Source organism: Cydia pomonella, chromosome 7 (assembly GCF_033807575.1).
Source record: "Cydia pomonella isolate Wapato2018A chromosome 7, ilCydPomo1, whole genome shotgun sequence".
NCBI classification, from domain to species: Eukaryota; Metazoa; Arthropoda; class Insecta; order Lepidoptera; family Tortricidae; genus Cydia; species Cydia pomonella.
The window spans coordinates 15,259,778-15,276,217 of NC_084709.1; the positions used below are offsets into that span (position 1 = coordinate 15,259,778).

A 16,440-nucleotide genomic window follows, 5' to 3' on the forward strand; every position below is an offset into this window, starting at 1 on the left:
AACTACAGTCCAAGATTGTAACCATATAATAAAAACAATAAATAAACACAATAATGATACAAATAATCTATCACAAATCTTGTGCTTTTTACGGTAATGACATGATTACAAAAATAGGGTATAGGTAGACAAGCACCTACATTTTTATTTCAACATTTTTCGCTTTATTTATGCCAAAACTATCTTACTTAATAACGTTAGGTAGACATTAGAAAATATTTGCGCACGGATTTGTAAACCATTTTCAGAAAAAAGTAAATGGCATACCTAACTCCAAAACCTTTAAAATTGGTTTGTTTAACTTTCTAAAATACTGTTGGCATTTGACCAAACTCACTGATATATTCCTAAAATCGTTGAATAACAAAATAAAAGAGTTAAAATGTCATTTCCAGTTGGACAATTTCAAACATCACAAGTCTTATTCTAAAAAAAAATCGAAGGGTACTATGAATCTATAAAAATACTACGTGAATAATTATTCCCCCATCGCGAAACTATGTGGATGCAATTATATTGATGTATTACAAAAAAACCTGCCCTGAAAGGACATATGTATCAGTCTTTAAGATTCAGCTTAGCTAGAATGGGTGAAGTTTTCAAACTAAAAAGATCCCACCTCGGGAATTTGTGCTATAGGTAGTAAAACACTGTGCGAGAAGTGATTCCTCACTTGTAATGTAAGGAATGCTTTCAGCAAATCGATAAGTAGATTGAAATAGTTAATTGCATCCACTGTTTCGGATCACTCGCTTTTAATAAATAGACTATAAAAAAACTTAGGTGGGAAATTTAAAACATGTTTTATAAAACAGATTTAGAACATTTTAAGCCCTATTCCGCTCAGAAATGATATCACCAAGTATTCGAATGCCTTGATCACACGTACCGAGTACAGAGAGACAGCAAATTGGTACTCGGCCGAGAGAGTAGGGAGCGTAATCAGGTATAATACACGCATTTTGCTTTTCCTGACGAGTCGGTTCACTTTCATGAGCAAAAAGAAAAAAAAATACAACAACCTCACTTGCTACTGACGAGTGGTCGTGTCCATCCCTATCGAGTGGCGAGCGAGTCGGCACAGAGCATGCTGAGAGGAGTGCGGGGGCGGCCACTCGGACTAGTAAACAAAACAAGGTCCGAGTGACTCGTTCGTCATTTTACTGGAGTACTAGGCCGAGTACACACGAACCGAGCACTCGGCCGAGGGACTCTCTCACCACTGTATTTGGTACGTGTAATCAAGACAAGAGTCCACACTTTTACATAGTATATTTTCTTTTTGGTTTAGTTATTTATTTTTACCATACATATCATATACATGTATACATATGTCTGTGGACAATCATCTGTTACTAGAATTTATAGAAGGTACTCCTTAGAATTCTAAGTAGAATGTAACCAAAACTAAACCGTGTCAATTAAAATTAAAAGGTAGCTTTTTTTAAATTTCCCATTTCCCCAAGTATTAAATTAAATGCTTGGTCGAAACAATCAAATGTAACAGTTAAGCCCCTTACGATATCACCAAATATAATACAACTACGAATAGAATACCGTTGTGTTTTGTATTGCAACATTTACAGCTACAATACCAAGTTAAACACACCTATAAAAGGCCGATTGTTAACTGTATAAAACATATATAAAGAATTTTCGTTATTTGATTTTATAGTATAAACTATAATATTCCTTGTGAATACTGTAACAATATAATGTAACGTTTATTTCTTTTCAGTCCCATAAGATGAGCCTTGGCTAATTTTTGACATGCCTATAGACTTCTGCAAGATGACGTAAACTGAAACAAAAGAATACATACATTAATATTTCTGCAATTATAGTGACCTAGCAGAACCAGAGCCACCCTACTTTTAACCACAATCCGTTCATAAAGTAGCATTTTTACGTTTCACTTTTTTTAACAAAAAATAATCAAACAAATTAATTTAGAAGTGAACTCAAATTTCTCTCTTAACCCACCCAATTTCTTTCTTTTAACCCACCATCCATAAAATGTGTGCGTTAAAGAATGACGCAATTTTTACAGAAATAATTAAGCGAGTATGCCCAAAATAACTAAATTTTTAGAGTTCAGAATATAATTAACCTATCATACCTATATGTGTATAATGGTCAAAAACTCAAGGCCAATTGTTACTTTTAAAATAGTGTAGTTGCCTACTATTTTCATAAATTTTACTATTAAATCTACTTTTTTTTTAATAAATAATTAAATATTATAGGGACATTCTTGAACAAATTGACTAACAAGGAAGGGTACCCAACTGTCCGACTCCGATTTGATTCATTTTGATATATGTTATAGAGAGTAGTCTAAAATAACGGACACGTATTTTTTTTTAGCTGCCCAAACTCAACCTATTGGGAGAAATTGTCCTCCAAAGTACTAAAAAGTTACTAAATCTTCTAACTCCTATAGAAAGTGATGCTCAAGCAACTTGCTAGTTAATGGCTTGTTTGAGTATATGTTTGAGAGCAGGAAAAAATAATGTACACGTGTTTTGTTATATCTGCTTTAACTCAAGTTTTCCTAAAAAAACACCCGTCTTTATGTGTAACTATAGTGATAAGATATCATAAAACTTCGAATGTCGATTTTTTTAGGAAAAAATGAGTTTTAGCCGATATAACAAAACACGTGCTCATTATTTTTTGCTGCTTTCAAACATATACTCAAACCAGCCATTAACTAGCAAGATGCTTGAGCATCGCTTTCTATAGCAGTTAGAAGATTTAGTAACTTTTTAGTACTTTGGAGGACAATTTCTCCCAATAGGTTGAGTTTGGGCAGCTAAAAAAAAATATGTGTCCGTTATTTTAGACTACTCTATAACATATATCAAAATGAATCAAATCGGAGTCGGACAGTTGGGTACCCTTCCTTGTAAGTTCCAATAGGTCTTATTTTTAAAATTGCTAAATATATCTTACAAAACTTGATACAATTTGTTAATATAATACTCAATGCAATTTAAGTGCTTATATTTACTGCTTATAATAGAAGCAAGAACTGATTGTAAACTACTTAGTTTAAGATTTATGTAAGCAATTACTTTCATATGCATGTTGTGTTTGCATGTTATTGGGTGAATACTCGAGCAATTTGTTTTTACTGTCATATGTTCAATAAGTTTTAATATCTATTACTATTACACCTGTTGGCAAACCTTAATAATAATAAAATAAAATAAATCAGGCGTCTTGTAAACCTGGGGCAGAAAAAACGTTCTAAAAAAGGAAAAAGATTATTAAAAATTCGGTAAGGATTTTTATCATACACAGACCTATACAGTTGACCGTTAGTTGCATAACACTAAATTACTCACAGTACATAAAAGAACTCTGCGACCATCAGCCTTATTTCTATAATCAAAGCCAGACAGATACGAAACAAATCATTGATATAATCATATGTGCAGGTAGATTACACACCTGCACATATCAATATCACGATTGAATAGAAAATTAGACTTTGAAATCATGTTATCATTATTTAGGCGGTATGTTTAGTTACTAATAATCTAATTAAGTTAATAATATTAATTTAGCGGAAGCTAATATCTACACGTGACTCACGAGACGGCCTATCGATAATTTAATAAAATCACCGTCTTATCGTAAACTGCGGTATAATGTACGGTAGTACTATAACAATCATTTTGATTAGGTACTAGGAATGTAATTTAGGTATGTTAAATACCTACCTAGGTTAAATAATATTGTTAGATTTACGTTTTGTGGAAAATACTCGACAGTTCTTAAAAACAACATTTCTACTAATTTGCAGTTCAGTAAGAGATTAAATATGAATTACTTAGATAAGATAACTATCGTATGAAGCTCGCGCGCGCGAAGACAGTATGACAAAGAATAATAGTTTTATCGATCAGGCGGTCACAGAGTACCTTTCAATGATATAATTAACGATAACGATACAGGTGTAATGACAGTATTTCGAGTACCTATAATATTTCTAATATGAGACAAAGGTTTCCCGCGCTTTATGCTAACGTCGGACGTGAGCAAATAGAAAGCACGATTTATATAATTATCCCCTAATAAAAGATAAATTAGTTAAACAGTCGTTTAGTAAAACGTAGGTGTATATTAGGGTCGCCAACGGGTCGAGTATCTGTATATGTCCTTGAATCAATGTAGAAGTATGTCTTGTGCTTATGGTATACAATTTCGACGGAACTTATCTCCAGAATAAATGGATACTTCAAGGAACAGCGCTGCCTATACTGTGTGGCATATACAGATCCGTGACATAGTAACAGCGCAAATATAATCCCAGCACCATAAAATTACGTAGCTAGGCTAGCAGCACGCCTAGTGCTATAGATTATAATTTAGAATATACTTACATATTACGGCGCCCTGTAACGTAACTAAGTGAGGTGATATTCGTGTGGCAACAGGCAGGGATCGGAGGAGGTGAGCTGAAGATCGAGCGATGCCATGAGAGAGACCTATGTCCAGCAGTGGAATGACGGAATCTGATTATACTTACATCCAAAAAATATAGCGACACCAATGGAGAAGTACAACAGTCTCCCACTAAGTAACAGTCCCATGAGGTAGTACATCATTGGTGTGAGCGTGATCACGGCCCAGCCGAGCGTGTTGATGAGCGAGTAGATCCGGATAGGGTGCTGGAACGGCTCGATCCGTTCTACGCCCGACTCTAGGAAGAAGTCGCCCGTGTTGTGGAAGGATTCCGCCATTTTGTCCTGAAAAGAGGATAACAAGATTGTGTGTGTATGTGTATTTGCTAAGGGCTCGTATACATACTGCGATTTTTTGCATACAAACGCGCGCTGATTTACCTTTTAATTTTCTTTATAATTTATTGCATCAGGCGCTACTTGCTTTGCTATATCACGATATAATAACGTGTTAACGTGGTGGTACTAAATTAGTGCTAACCCGTTATACTAACTTGCATATTTTATGGTCACAACGTCTGGTTACTCATTGTTATTCGTACATAAAAATGTGGCTATTGTGTGAGGTTACGGTGACAGCTGGCTTAGACGCCATCTTTAGGAATATTATATCTATGCAAAAACAGTTTAAGGCACAATAGATATGTATAAGTTACTCTATGGTTTACGATAGGTGCTAGTGCTACACTCTGACGACAGAACATTGCAGTAATACCCCCATTAAATGCAAATTTAAAACATCTCTGAGAAAAAAAAATGAAATTTGATTTGGCCTCTATTCTAATATCAGTCGAGACGACAGTTTATTCGAAATGAAGTGTCAGTTGCAAACAAGTTGACAAATCTTGCATATTACTTGATATCGCACGATATGGCAGTCGGACCCCAACTCTAGTTTGTCTCTGAATTAAAAAAAAAACAACGGATGCGTGACATGTACGAAAAAGTTCTCATTACCGCTATTTGACGTTTAGTTTGAATTTTAATTAGTTTATAAAATGTTTTGTTGAAGCTTATGATATTTATGTAGATAAAGCAGTGTATGTCTTGACTTATTGTCCTATGTCCCCTAGATGGGACCGAGGGCGTCCACAGTGCGCCGCCATCTGGATCGGTCTTGAGCTTCGTGCTTGAGTTCGCTCCAAGTCTTCCCAATAGCCTTCGCCTCTGCAATTATAGTCCGGCGCCAGGTCTGCTTTGGACGGCAACGTTTCCTTTTTCCTTGGGGATTCCAGTCTAGGGCTTGCCTCGGTATGTGTTTAGGATCCCTTCGGAGTGTTTGCCCAATCCAACTCCATTTCCGGCGCTTGATCTGCTGGTCGATCGGGGTTTCATTGCAGCATCTCCAGAGGCTGGCATTAGAGATTTTCTCGGGCCAGTATACACCGAGAATGCGGCGGTTAACACAGACTTGTAGCTGGCGCGAGATGTCTTTTGTAACCTTCCACGTCTCGCATCCATATAGCAATACGGTTTTTACGTTTGATCGGAATATTCTGAGCTTGACTCTCCGAGTCAGTTTTCTTGATTGCCATACGGGTCGGAGCCGTGCGAAGATTGCTCTTGCTTTGGCTATTCTCGAAGCGATGTCTTCTTCGGTCCCTCCAGTTTCTGACACGACGCTCCCGAGGTAAGTAAATTTGTGGTCTTGCTCCACAGCCTGTGCCAATAAGGAGCGGCGCGGTACTTGCCGCCCTGCACCTCATCTCTTGGGTCTTCCGGATGTTAACTTTAGAGTCCCGTCTTCATTGCCTCACTTCGAAGGTCGTCCAGCTTGGCTTGCATATCAGCGCGTGTGTGGCTCAGCAGGCATAGGTCATCGGCATAGTCCAGATCTTCTAAGACGTTGGAGAGTCCCCACTCTATGCCGCGGCGCTTATTGTCGATCGTGTGATGCATGATGCCATCGAGAACAACAAGGAAGAGGAGAGGAGAAAGAAGACACCCTTGTCGCACACCCGCAGTCACTGGAATATCCTCCGAGACGAGGCCATTGTGCGTCACTCTACAAGAGTAATTCTTGTAGATAGCCTTAATGAGGTTGGTGATTTTCTCGGGGACCCCAAGCAGTGTATGTAACTGTATATAATTAGGCAATAAAATACTCGTGTGATCCTTTGATAAAACTCATTTCATTCGTTTCATAAACCTACACTCGTATTTTAATGCCTATCATTACGTAGCAGGCACATAAACTATAATTATTACTACTACTGCTCCCGCATCGCGACTATACCTATTGCTGCAATTAATCGCTGTATAGAAAGGGCCTAATTCGGTGATAGAGATCGCATATTAGAAACAAAATTTTAGCACTGCCTGAACTATCGTTATGTTAACGAATAATATATTTTATATTTATTAAGTAGGCAAATTATAACAACGCGAAAACTCTTAAAGGTTATCTAAATATCGATTACTAATTTATGGTTGCAGTATCTCCGATTAAAATTAATCCCGTTGCTAAAAGTCAAAACGTCTCACGAGATTATGTCGTGATTGATAACGCAATTTTGGGAAATAATTATGAAGGTATTCTTCACTTATACCGATAACTATCTACTACAATTGGGTACATACCTACATCGCAGCCTAGTCACACAAACCGCAGTTCATCCGCGCAAAAATATCAGGTTATAATGTTTAATTCGATTATGTCACGTGTATAGATAGCACAAAATTAAGATTATTACCGCGAAGACTCTTATTTTGATGTTGTCTTTAACTTTGGCGAGGTTTAATCAAGCCAATTGGTATTACCTATTTTCTTTTAACAAATACGATAAACAATTTAATGGCATTTAAAAACTTACCTTGACGACGAATAAATCGTGCACCCACTGCGAGGCCGCCGCCTCATCTTCGGGGACGTTTTCCACGGGGATCCGCTCGATGTACAAGTGGGCGTGAACTTGCTTGCCGTACAGCAGGCTCGTTATGGTCGGGGGGTTCTAGACAAAAACTCCAATTTATTTTAAAATTCTAAATAGAACACAAACGAACACACCCAACACTGCAGGGCCCGTAGCGAGGATAACGACCTTTATCGGTATTTAAAAAGCATCGAATCGAAATCGATACGGAAGAAAGACCACGCGATCATTTCGATACATTATTTAAGGTTTAATTGGTGTTTTTAGGGTTCCGTAGCCAACTGGCAAAAAAACGGAACCCTTATAGATTCGTCATGTCCGTCTGTCTGTCCGATTATGTCACAGCCACTTTTTTCCGAAACTATAAGAGCTATACTGTTCAAACTTGGTAAGTAGATGTATTCTATGAACCGCATTAAGATTTTTACACAAAAATAGAAAAAAAAAAAACAATACATTTTGGGGGTTCCCCATACTTAGAACTGAAACTCAAAAAATCTTTTTTCATCAAACCCATACGTGTGGGGTATCTATGGATAGGTCTTTAAAAATGATATTGAGGTTTCTAATATCATTTTTTTCTAAACTGAATAGTTTGCGCGAGAGACACTTCCAAAGTAAAAAAATGTATGTCCCCCCCCCCCCTGTAACTTCTAAAATAACAGAATGAAAAATCTAAAAAAAATATATGATATACATTGCCATGCAAACTTCCACCGAACATTGGTTTGAATGAGATCTAGTAAGTAGTTTTTATAATACGTTATAAATGGTACGGAACCCTTCATGGGCGAGTCCGACTCGCACTTGGCCGCTTTTTTATAAGTTAAGCGATGGTCACTTGACCTAATACTCTCTGCATGTAATTTTGCATGCAGGAGGGTTAGGTTTCCCAACAGCTAATGCTGAGATTTGATGTTTTCAAATAACTCGGCAAGAGCTTAATTATAGCCAGTTATGTACTTATCATTAACCTGTATTAATATTAATTTATGAGTATATTTATTACGGACACGTGTTTAAAAATCCAAGATTTTGTATGCGCATAGTGTGTTTATTGGCTTGCTAATTGTTATGCTAGCCGTGCTGTAGTTCAAGTTTTTTTTAGAAATTAAAAACACATAAGTACTTAGTAGATTATGTTAAATTATAAGATATTACTTACAAGTGCAAAATACTAGTTTAGATTGTACATAAAAGGGCGATTTGTCCGTCCGCTGTGAACCGTCTTTAATCCTAGCATGGGATGACGTAGCCGGCGCCATATTTACGTTAAGAGGATAATGGACGACCACTTCTCCATACAAACATAATCCCCATTTTCCTCCCTGGATATTTACATTATGGAAAAGACGTTTACACAATTTAATGCATATTAAGCATGGTTATGCCCCTTGGTTTCACTTCTTTTGATTACCTATTCTAAGATTTCGGAGCGAAACACAAAATTCATTCATAGTCCTTTTTAACTCTTATAATAATTAAAAATATATGAATATGTGCCAAATGTGTAATGTTAATATCCAAAAAGCGGCCAAGTGCGAGTCGGACTCGCCGATGAAGGGTTCCGTACCATTTATGACGTATTCAAAAAAACTACTTACTAGATCTCGTTCAAACCAATTTTCGGTGGAAGTTTGCATGGTAATGTATATCATATATTTTTTTTAGATTTTTCATTCTGTTATTTTTGAAGTTACAGGGGGGGGGGGGGGGGGGGGACACACATTTTTTCACTTTGGAAGTGTCTCTCGCGCAAACTATTCAGTTTAGAAAAAAAATGATATTAGGAATCTAAATATCATTTTTGAAGACCTATCCATAGATACCCCACACGTATGAGTTTGATGAAAAAATTATTATTTTTTAAATTTTATGACGTATTAAAAAAAAACTACTTACTAGATCTCGTTCAAACCAATTTTCGGTGGAAGTTTGCATGGCAATGTATATCATATTTTTTTTTTTGATTTTTCATTCTGTTATTTTAGAAGTTACGGGGGGGGGGGGCACACATTTTACCAGTTTGGAAGTGTCTCTTGCGCAAACTATTCAGCTTAGAAAAAAATGATATTAGAAACCTCAATATCATTTTTAAAGACCTATCCATAGATACCCCACACGTATGGGTTTGATGAAAAAAGATTTTTTGAGTTTCAGTTCTAAGTATGGGGACCCCCAAAATTTATTGTTTTTTTTCTATTTTTGTGTAAACATCCTAATGCGGTTCGTATAATACAGCTACTTACCAAGTTTGACCAAGTATAGCTCTTATAGTTTCGGAAAAAAGTGGCGGTGACATAATCGGACAGACAGACGGACATGACGAATCTATAAGGGTTCCGTTTTTTGCCATTTGGCTACTGAACCCTAAAAAGGAAGATGAGAACTACGCATGTATGGAGAAGCGGTCATTCTTGCCTTTTTGATTGTGCCCGGTGCAAAACTTTGACAGGTACTTATAGTTTAAGCATAGAACAGATAAAAGATGTCAGATTTGGGCAAATAAATAGTTGAAAAATATTATGCAGATTTTACCTACCTTTTTAGACTTAGTAAATAAAATGTAATAAATAGTAAGTACCTTAGCATCTCTGTCAAATGCCAGCTGAATGTTGTAAATAGCTGGAATCTTCCCCCTGAAGTGCGGCAGGCTGGTGGTGAACCCTCGCGTCCGAGGCGTCAGGTGATGTTTGAGGAGAGGCAGGTTTTTCTCCTTGGCGAACTTTAGGGAGGCCTCGTGTTTCTTCTTTGTGAAACGAGTTCCTTCGGGAGTCATCAATAGCTGGAAACCATTAAAAAGTGATGTTTAAAATTATGCTACCACCGGGCTAAAATCAAAATATTGCTAACCAACATGATTGGGAGACATATGTACCCCTCCCCTCATAAGGACCACAGTCCTACTTGTAGTATTAATTACTACAATACAATGTAATAGGGATGATGACGCATGTAGAATTTTATAACAAAATCTAGTAAAATAGATAGCAAATGAGCAATTTATGGCAATAATGTAGATATTAAAATAAGATATGGAAATAATAAAAAATACAGGGCCTGAAACTTCCAAAATTTAATAAAAAGGGAAAAAGTTCGATTCCTTACATTTTATCCAAAAAACTGCAACTGATTGCATAGCAATTATATACACATAAACGCAATATATATTTCACCGACAAAATCGCAATTTTCTTGTTTTCCATACTTCAATATGGGCTCTCAGTGATCGTGACGTCGCACGACTGTCGGACTTTAACTATGATTTCTGACTTTTGTATTGCTTTCATGCAATGGGTCCCTAGACATTTGGTTCTAGAAACAAACCTGTACCCCTAGATAAATTTATTCGATATCGAAAAGTGACGTACACGTTTGCGTTAAGTCTCATTTTGTATGGGATTTAGAGTTTCCAAAACGTCCCGCTTGGCGTGCTGTTTCTAAATCCCATACAAAATGAGACTTGACGCAAACGCGTACGTCACGTTCCGCTATAGAATAAATTTACACTAGGGGCTCTGATCGATTGATATTGATACCATTAATAAAAATTTGTCATCTAACCTATACATATATGTCAGCTGGAACGTGGTACGGAACCCTAAAAATCAAACGTAGGGGCATAGCTGTGGTTGTTATTGAACAAATTATGTCAAAATATTTTCAATAATGTTAATATCCAGAGAGGTAAATGAAGACTATACGTTTGTATGAAAAGAGGGTTTCGCGTGGGTCCTCCACATTCGTCTTAAAGGCGTATCAATATTTCTATGTCTATTTTATATACCGCGGTGTTGCATCCAAAACTTCAATCACTGCTGATGATATGTTCTATAGCTACGTTATATCGAATAATCGTTAACCATTTTTGCACATATAATTTATTACCTGTATTGAACAAGGTCAACCGAATAAGCGAAACAAAGACGAAGGTCGCTTTTCAGAGACCGAGAAAACAATAGCCCATTAAAGTTTCATGTATTTCTAGAGAAAAACATCCTGAATATTAACATCAATTATATAAAATATTAAATACTTTTACGTTTAATTTTTGACTTATTTCGAAAATCATTTTGCACTAAGGAATGCAAACCGGTAAAAATATATGTAGAAATTAGTAAATTACTGGTAATTCTCATACTTGAAAGTATAATTAATTACACATCCTTTTATTCACATTTTGAACCTTTAGGTGTTATTTATATGTTTGCCCTCACCGATTAAAAGCACTAGCTGACTAGCCTATTTTAAGATTTGGGGCGCCACGCGAAACTGACCGTGAAATTCAGCTAGGGTAATTACGCCCCCAGTTTAAAGGAAAAATCGTAGCATACGTATCTTAAACATGAATAGATACCTACCTACTCAACCATGAACTTTGCTCGTTAATCTTACTCGGCGATAATACATACTATTTATTCGTAAATAAAGATTAAAATACGATTGTACTCTTATATCCTGTTGTATGTTTTCTGTAAGCTATGCCGGCAACTCCGCGTCTGTTTTTGTTTGATGCCTAACCATGACATAAGATTTGATAAGCGCACCAACGGTAGGTAAGGTATGTCCGTAAGTTAGGAGTTTCTTTTGAAGTATAAAAGTGAAAAGAAAAAGCTAACAGAGGTATAGGGTTACTTTAGCATTTTTTACTAAGTAATTGTACTAATTATTGATACTGACTACCCTGCCGCCCCATAGCCACGCGCGACTGATCGTGTAATTCAGCTAGGGTAAATAGTAAATACGCCCCTAGTTTGTAATATACATATCATAAACATGAATAGATACCTACCACCTACCTACTCAACCATGAACTTTACTCGTTTTTCTTACTCGGCGATAGTACATAATACTTCTTATTCATAAATTAAGATTAAAATACGATTGTACTCTTATATCCCGTTGTATGTTCTCTGTACAACCTACTCAACCATAAACTATGCTCGTTTTTCGTACTCGGCGATAAAACATACTTCTTATTCATAAATAAAGATTAAAATACGATTGTTCTCTTGATATCCTGTTGTATGTTTTCTGTAAGCTATGCCGGCAACTCCGCCTTTATTTTTGTTTGATATCTAGCAATGACATCTGGTATCCATTTAATTAGTGTTTCAATTATAATCAGATAATCATGCATCATAAGATTTGATAAGCGCACCAACGGTAGGTACCTATGTCCGTAAGTTAGGAGTTTCGATTGAAGTATAAAAGTGAAAAGACAAAGCTGACAGAGGGATAGGGTTACTTTAGCACTTGTTACTAAGTAATTATACTAATTATTGATTATCACATTCCTTAGGCGCCCGAACCCTAGATAAAATACTACCCCAAGTCATCGACCGCTTTGCAACTCAACATGTGCGGTCAAAGTTTGCGCCGTCGCCACAGACAGACCGATAATAGCTTTTATATAACAATATATTACACGCAATTGCTGTGATTACGATAACCTGCGAACTTGTAGTAGTCTGTACCATTATCTACTACATTATTCATAATACAGTTTACTATAACAAATATAACTTGACCCGAAGATACGTAAATACAATACATAAACGGAGAACATTAGCAAGATTGGTATTCTAAGACGAGTCTCCTGGTAAGCGTTGGGCCATTGGTGTATCCGCGTCTGGTTTGCGCGATCGTGCCGTTAGGGTCAACGCACTACAGGCCTCACAGGTATGAGGTAAGGTGAATATTACGCAACATGTAATGCTGATGAGAAGATTCTCGAATCAAAATGATTCAAGGCAAATTGGATATGGGTTAATAAGACAAAAAACAGTTACCTACGTTTTTCTTGACCGTGAAACACTTATGTAGGTTAAATTTGTATAAATTTAATTACGTCAGTATGTATTATTAGGGTCAGGTATTGTATGTAAATAAGACACAAAAAACATGATATATGTATTTAAATAAATGAATTCAAAATACGTAAAATAGTAGACAAGAGTCCCATATTCTACCCCATGATTAAAAGTGACAAAAATATAATTGGAGTTGAACTACATATTATTCATAAATGCCTGTGATGCCCTTGAAAATAGTTTGTTCTTATCCGTCATTTTGAAATTTGTATTTGTTAGAAAGGGACAAAATTTAACAGAGATTTGCTAAGTTTTATAAATCTAGGGTAAAGATCACAGGGCTACCAAAAGGTAGATATTCTCAAATTGGAATTTAATTTACGCGGTGCCGTTACCGCGAATTTAACAAACGTAACATTCTGATCAGTGATAAAAAAAATAATCAGATTCACTATAGACGAGATTAAGATAAAAAACAAAATACAGGTCACACTATCAGTAACTAATCAAAAATGTCTGTAAACTGCGAACTTTGAAGTAATTGAAGTATGTTCGTAGTAGTAGTAGTAAGAGTTATCATCAGTAATTTTATTGTTAAAAGTATAAATAATTGACTCACCCATACTGGATCCGGATAGTCACATATTTCTTTAATCTGCTTCTTAATAATCTCCTTATCTTTATCAAAGGACCTCTCCAAAAATACGAATTCTGAGAACTTCCACATCCATCCAATGGGCGGCATGTACTGAATGGACTTCTTTGCATATGCTTTGCAATTCTGAAAGATTTTAGCTCATAAGAGAGAATTAACTCATGGTAAATTATCCCCAGGTTTTAGTATTGACATGCATTAGATTTTGTGCCTTAAAATATACACAATAAAGTTAATATACATATAAACTAATACATATAAATAAACACCACCCAATAGTATGTATACATTTTAGACTTTATCAATCACAGACCTAGCCACCAAGGTTTAACTCATAAATTTAAGGGCAAAAGGGTACTGCATATACCGGGTGTCCGGTATTAACGGATAACCTTCTAACCACCAACAGAGCACCTTAGTCTGGTCCAGAAAACGGACTTATAGGTCTAGTAAAATTTTCGTAGTTTACGAGATAATTGAACTTTTCTTTTTTTTAATACCCAGTAAATTTTCTGGACTGGTCCTAGGTGCCCTCTCGATGGTTAGAAGGTTATCCAAGGCACCCTGTAAAGGAAAATTAACTTGACAGACCGTCAATAACAATCCCCAATATAAGAGGTCAGTATTTCCCTTTAAAATATTATTAGTTAAACTTACCCCTAAAACTTGTATCACATCACAGAAATGCCAACCCATTAACCAGTCTATTTCGAAGCTATGGTTCATAAACAGGTAACCATGTTCTTTGCCATAATACTTCTCATATTCATCTTTTTTTATATACACAGACATTTTTGTTCTTGCCCACCATTGTGACATGAACACCAACTCTGAAAAAAACATGTTTATATTTAAAAAAATATATGAAGGCATTCTTAAGCTAATATTAGTACTAATTACCTACAATGAAATTTAAATCATTATAGTTCATGTCATGCATGATGACGCACAGATTGGTCAAATCTAACCTTTAATAACATGACATTACGAGTCAAGGCATGCGTTGTCGTGAATGACACGAACTATATTAAACGGGACAGAGTTGCTTTGTTTGATTTTAAAACAAAACCATATCAATTCTATTTTCACATCTTTGATTCAAATTTGACAGACAATTGTTCTTGTATTTATGTACATTTCATACTGAAATGATTCAAAGTATTCATGCAGTGTAAAAATGTTGAATTTAATATTTTAAAGATATATTAAACTTATTTATAATTTGTTTTAAGGCTTGGAGGATTTAACAACCGGAGTTGCTTTTAAGAGCTTACCCCTCTGTCAAAAACCTCAGCCCATGGTCAGATTTATTGTATGGACTGATGTTTTTACATTTGACATGCCCCTCCCTTGCATAAATCAGCAAACTGTCTTGTTCAGAAAATTACAGAGCCTTATATCTCCAGTTGTTAAATCCTCCAAGTTTTAAGGTTAACTTACGGCTGTTTAAAGAGTATGCCAGATAGTAGTTTATCTTTCTGTACAACCTTTTGTTGAATGGTCTGAGGCTGAACCAAAGGGTTGCCTGCACCATGCTGAGGGCCAACCCTGATGTAAAGTAGGATATGGCGAAACAGACATGGATGAAGGTTGACTGTTTAATTATATCTAAACTTATCATTTTACAAATTTGTCAGCTACTTATTGCAGTCATTAAATCTGGAAAAAAAGTATTAGAGCCAAATTAGATTAAAAATAGTATAAGAAAAGTATGGACAGTAGATATCAGTAATAATACAACTGGTCAAAATACACAAAGAAACACAATGAAACCTAAAGTGGTTTGGTATTGTGAATTACTGGACTGGACTTTGTATTGAAGAGTTTGCTTAGGTAAATTTATTTCTGCAACCTTACTCACAAGGCACAAAGTATAAAAATACGTACATAAAATTCGATATGTTCGTATTATATACTTTGTAATACGCGTCTGATCAGAAACCTTGAAGTTTTCGTAGTTTCCCTTGCCGATTATCATGTTGTGTTTGTGTTTATCAACATCAAGTTAAGTCGGAAAAGGTAGACAGTGTTTCCTCACACGGTGAAGCACTGGCACATGGCGTGTGGACTATTTATATCAGTTTCCATCCGCTTACAGCAACAAAGTTAATAGAGAGGCATTCATTCATAGAAGCGGCATATAAATATACCACTGTAGTACATATAGTGTAGCATGAACATATGTAACATAACTTGCAGTTAATATTTTAATTGATGTTATTAATACGTAGTAGAAACACCTTTAAATAACAATAAATTAGCAAACCTCCGGTTCAAAATACATCGTCGCGAATTTTATTACTGTCGACAATATTATACAATATACGTTCCCCTAACAGGATTACAGTATTTTGTCCTGTACTTACCGATTACCAAATGCAGTAGGTAAATTTCATCAAACAGATTAAAACGAATCACTAAAATAAACTGCGGAATTTAGATGAGATTCACCATTAGCACATGACAAACGATTGACTGACCGCCCCGAGCGAGTGAGACAGGCTGGCCGAAGAACGTAGTGATTATATGCTCTTTGGCCGAACCAAACTGGAACTGGACAGACAGCAATGAAAGCAAGCATGAAGGGCATGCAGACCAATGCAGACGAAACGAAGTAAAGTAGGGTT

At 35.9% G+C, this 16,440-nt stretch overlaps 1 protein-coding gene across 1 annotated transcript; it reads right to left on the reverse strand.

The window, feature by feature from the left end:
• Positions 1-10: 10 nt before the first annotated feature.
• LOC133519914 (1-acyl-sn-glycerol-3-phosphate acyltransferase gamma-like) lies at positions 11-16,417 on the reverse strand. Its single transcript, XM_061854114.1, has 8 exons — positions 16,180-16,417; positions 15,254-15,472; positions 14,471-14,643; positions 13,778-13,939; positions 9,930-10,130; positions 7,286-7,423; positions 4,538-4,757; positions 11-1,801 (listed from the first exon to the last, which is right to left on the reverse strand). Exons 2-8 carry the CDS (start codon positions 15,432-15,434, stop codon positions 1,725-1,727), a joined length of 1,152 nt encoding a protein of 383 aa, XP_061710098.1. The 5' UTR covers positions 15,435-15,472; positions 16,180-16,417; the 3' UTR covers positions 11-1,724.
• Positions 16,418-16,440: the final 23 nt, after the last annotated feature.